The sequence below is a fragment of the Aedes aegypti genome, chromosome 3 (genome assembly GCF_002204515.2).
Source record: "Aedes aegypti strain LVP_AGWG chromosome 3, AaegL5.0 Primary Assembly, whole genome shotgun sequence".
Lineage (NCBI taxonomy): Eukaryota > Metazoa > Arthropoda > Insecta > Diptera > Culicidae > Aedes > Aedes aegypti.
The window spans coordinates 389,817,672-389,821,697 of record NC_035109.1 but is presented as its reverse complement, the minus strand read 5'-3'; the positions used below and the strand labels follow the sequence as shown (position 1 = coordinate 389,821,697).

The 4,026-nt window shown below is 39.5% G+C and overlaps 1 protein-coding gene and 2 non-coding genes across 3 annotated transcripts; 1 reads left to right on the top strand and 2 right to left on the bottom strand.

Moving 5' to 3' along the window:
• Nucleotides 1-1,549: 1,549 nt before the first annotated feature.
• On the bottom strand, nucleotides 1,550-1,621 carry Trnae-uuc. The gene has a single exon. It is a non-coding gene; the product is annotated as a tRNA-Glu (tRNA).
• Nucleotides 1,622-1,742: 121 nt separating this feature from the next.
• Trnar-acg lies at nucleotides 1,743-1,815 on the top strand. The gene has a single exon. It is a non-coding gene; the product is annotated as a tRNA-Arg (tRNA).
• Nucleotides 1,816-1,923: 108 nt separating this feature from the next.
• Nucleotides 1,924-3,139, bottom strand: LOC5568961 (thioredoxin domain-containing protein 15). Its single transcript, XM_001652571.2, has 2 exons — nucleotides 2,996-3,139; nucleotides 1,924-2,936 (listed from the first exon to the last, which is right to left on the bottom strand). The coding sequence occupies exons 1-2, from the start codon at nucleotides 3,030-3,032 to the stop codon at nucleotides 2,056-2,058; spliced, it is 918 nt and encodes a 305-aa protein (XP_001652621.1). The 5' UTR covers nucleotides 3,033-3,139; the 3' UTR covers nucleotides 1,924-2,055.
• Nucleotides 3,140-4,026: the final 887 nt, after the last annotated feature.

Sequence of the window (4,026 nt, the reverse complement as noted above, 5' to 3'; positions counted from 1 at the left end):
TTTAACGATATTGCTGAACAGGGTCTTGATCTTCTTCAGCTCCTGAAGCTTGGCATGGCCTTTTTGGAAGTGTAGATGGTACAGAGCATCATCTTCTACATCATTATCCTTCACAGAACAAAACTTTAATTTGAACGGGTTGAGTATCATAAAGCTCCAATTCAGCTTTCAGTTCATCCAATACAAAGGTAAATCTTGACGGGCGTGTCCTCAGGAGACATGTACGTAAAATACTGGATTGGGCTTGTTTCAGTGCATCGATCGACTTTTGAAGGAACTGCTTGTCGGAAATGATTAGTTGAACACCGTCCTTGACTGCCTTCATATTATATTTATCCTGTGGGATTTCCTTCGATACAAGATTGTGCTTAGATCTCAACAGTGATCGAGAGACATCGATATTTGATAGCTTTAGTGAACTGGCATTGGTTGTTGACATTCACTTCTACATTGCTGATATCATCGGGTAGAGGCATCATAGGCATAGCGGTAGTGCCGACAGAGACCAACGTGAATTCTGAGTGACTTCTCGTTTGACGTTTAGATTCACATTTTCGGCAGAGTGTCCACTAGCTTGGACTTTTTTAGAATTGTTATAGTCACATCTTATTTGGATTTGTTCTGGGGGCATTTTGATGACCTAAAACACTTTTAGGAACACAAATATTCAACACGCACGATTTTTACAACAAAACACACGACGTAACTTACTTTAGAAATGCGATCGACGTAAACCATATATAAGCTGGACCGAGTCGCAAAAAAAACCCGAATTCATTTAAAAATATGCTTAAGTAAAATTTTAACAAACATCTCGCGTTCAGTATCATAAGGGCGTAACTGCAGTGAATGATTTCTCTTCATCGATTTACTCTTTGGCTAATTACTTGGTCGGGAGAATGTTTTCGGTTAATATTGTTAGTTCTATAGAAAGTGCTTATCGTTATGATCCGAAAATCGATTGAATTTCCAGTACTAATCCAAAAAGAAAGTCGGTGAAGAAAAATCGATCACTGTAGATACGCCTGTATGATACTAAGCGCGAGATAAGTCGTTTTTTGACTACATTGGTCCCGTTTCTATTTCATTACGTTCTGGGAAACCTCAACGAGTGCAAGATTACATCCGTTCGGTTTGGTGTCCCACCGCACTTATTTGACATGAGCTCACATTTCTATTTTCGATTCCGCACTTATATGCGAATAGGGGAGTCCAGTGGGCAATGAAATTCATAATAAACTACTGACATTCAATCTGTCCGCTCTATATCTGTGCCAAAATCTATAAAGCAAAATCGTATAGAAGTGTTTCTCGCTAGCAATGTTTTATGCAAACTAGCATCAAAGTTTTTGGAAGCGAAAAAGAAAATGTAATAAGAAATACGTCTGAATCAGATCCTGTTGGAAAATGTACATTGATTTATGGCTTGAAGTTGCATCATATTGTCAGTAATTGATTACAGTTATCATAATAATGTTCAAATTTATTTTTTTAAAAATTTGTGAGATGTCGACGTCAACATTTGTAAGTTTCGAACACCCAAAAAAAATTCCCATACCGGGAATCGAACCCGGGCCTTCTGGGTGAAAGCCAGATATCCTAGCCACTAGACCATATGGGATATGCGCATGAACCGTTCATAAAGCTATTTATAAATTCCAATAAATTAACATTTCCATGCGGAGCATTCTAGGTACCGCTCTTATGTATTTGTTTTGCATTAATACACACTCATATACATGGGTCCTGTGGCGCAATGGATAACGCGTCTGACTACGGATCAGAAGATTCCAGGTTCGACTCCTGGCAGGATCGATTATTTTTTGTATCACAACATATTCAAAAAATATTCTACATCTTTGGTACGAAGTTTTGGTAAGTATTTCATAGGTTGTCACTGATTTTTTTCGGAACTTTACAACATAGGTTTCCACGGTACAATTTATTAGGAAAAAGGCAACTCCTCAACAAAACGAGATACATAATAACTTAGCGCACTACAGTTCAAACACACCCCATTGACTATCACTTTCCCGCTTCTTCTTTGATCGCATACTAACTCCGGTGATGAGCTCCCGATTCTCTCCAGTTCCGTTTGATGGTTTCGATCATTTGCCCGTAGTAAACGGACTTGGAGAAGTAGTAGCAACTGCAAACGATGATGAAAATCCACGCCACATAGAGCCAATAGTCGGTTCTCTTCTCCACTTTGTTCGACAGAGGTCCCTTGAAGTCCTCCGAGGTGTAATGCGGCGCTATGATCGTCATCGGGTGGGTGACAAGCCTGGGTTCGATACCGCTATGATTGGTCACGAATTTGGCCAATGTATCGATATTGATTTCTGTCCCGTTAAACTTCACCAGTGGACGCCCTTGGTGGAAGAACATTATGGTGGGCAATCCGACGATTCCGAACTCGGTGTTCAGGGAATGGAAATTGAACGCATCGATGGCCGTCACTTTCAAATCTGGGAAATGCCGAGCTAGGGCATTGTAGTGAGGGGCCATGTAAGCACTGTGGATGCAGGTCTTGGTATAGAATAGCATAACGACGCAATTTCCGGCCGTGGTACGCTTTGTGGAGTTTCCATGCGGGGCCAGAACGCTGATGACTTCCTTCAGCGAAGTGATTATCTGTAAAGTGCCGTTTCCCTTAAAAGGGATACATTTCACCTTGAGACGTTTGCTGTCAGCGCTTTTGAGATCTTCCGCTTCTTGAGCCTGTTCCTCGTAGATCGAGCAATACTGTTTGTCTTTGAAGGTGATGAAGTCCAGAAACGAATTAGGGCTCTGACCCACCGACGGCATAGACTGCTGAATTTCGTCGTTTTTGGCGCTGCTCCCGCCGAAGGGTTTGTAATCTAGGAAGTTCCCATTGAAGAAGTTTGAATAGAACTCCAGTCCGCTGAAGCGGAATGCACTGCAGCAATGGATGGCTAAAAAGAAACTTTATAGGCGATGCGGGCAGTTTTGTCGATAAAATTTGGATACTCACCAAACAGAATACTTATTGTAATGTGAAAGGTTTTCATATTTAAGGGCGAGAATGATACTAATTATTAAATATTACCACTTGTTTCGGTTTGTTTTGATTAGCGTTTTCGGTCTGTTTGACATTTGATTATTTTGACGTTTGGGAACATGTCAAACCCTGTCCGGCCATTTCAAAACTTAAAGCTGAACATAAACAACACAAATTCAATTGATCTGATTCTGAAATTTAAAGGTTTTTAGAAATGCATCGAAAAGTGTACACTCAGAAATAAAAATATCACAGAATTACTGAAGTTTATGCATTAATGACTATTTTCTATCTGCCTCTCTTTCATTCTACTGTGATTTTTTAGCCTAACTGTCATTTCAACTGGGTTGAAGCTTAGCGATGCTTAAACCCAGGCGAATTGACAAATAGGAATAAAATTCCCTGCAGGATGAAAGAGAGGCAGAAGACTGATTCAAAATATTTTCTAAACATAATTGAATATTGTATTGAGGAAGCATCAGTTATAATTGTATCCAACATGTTTTTATATATTAGTAAGTTAGTGACGAATTCGCCAAGGGCGAAAAGCCACTCAAATAAAGATAAATAATAATAATATTAGTAAGTTGAATATTGCAAGACATTAGGAATACAACGCAATTTTTAGATATTTTGTCCATTTTTCAAAAATTTGGCTATAGTGTGACCTCTTTTGTAAGGCTTCTTTATTGCTGAACAATGTGTTTAGTAATCGTTATTTTGGACTTCTTTGGATGACCTGCTCGGATGATATATCTATGTTGTATTAGGATTTTTTAAAATAACTATTCAGCTTTCAATCATGTTTATGTTAAACATGGAAACAGCTGAAGTGCGAAGCAACCAAAACGTTAGTTCGTCTCCTGTACATTTGTTTACACAATTATGAGTTTAGTTGTGTTTGATCCTTCGACCTTGACGCTTGCTCCTACGGGGGCCGGCGATGAGGGCAGGATCAAACATGTCGCGCGTCGGTCGAGTGAAAGTGAAAAAGTGGCGTGATC

Bases quoted from the DNA above. Each gene is read 5' to 3' on its own strand.
- LOC5568961 (XM_001652571.2), bottom strand. From the start codon at position 3,032: ATGAAAACCTTTCACATTACAATAAGTATTCTGTTTG. The intron at 2,937-2,995 runs GTGAGTATCCAA...GTTTCTTTTTAG, and splicing joins TACAATAAGTATTCTGTTTG to CCATCCATTGCTGCAGTGCA.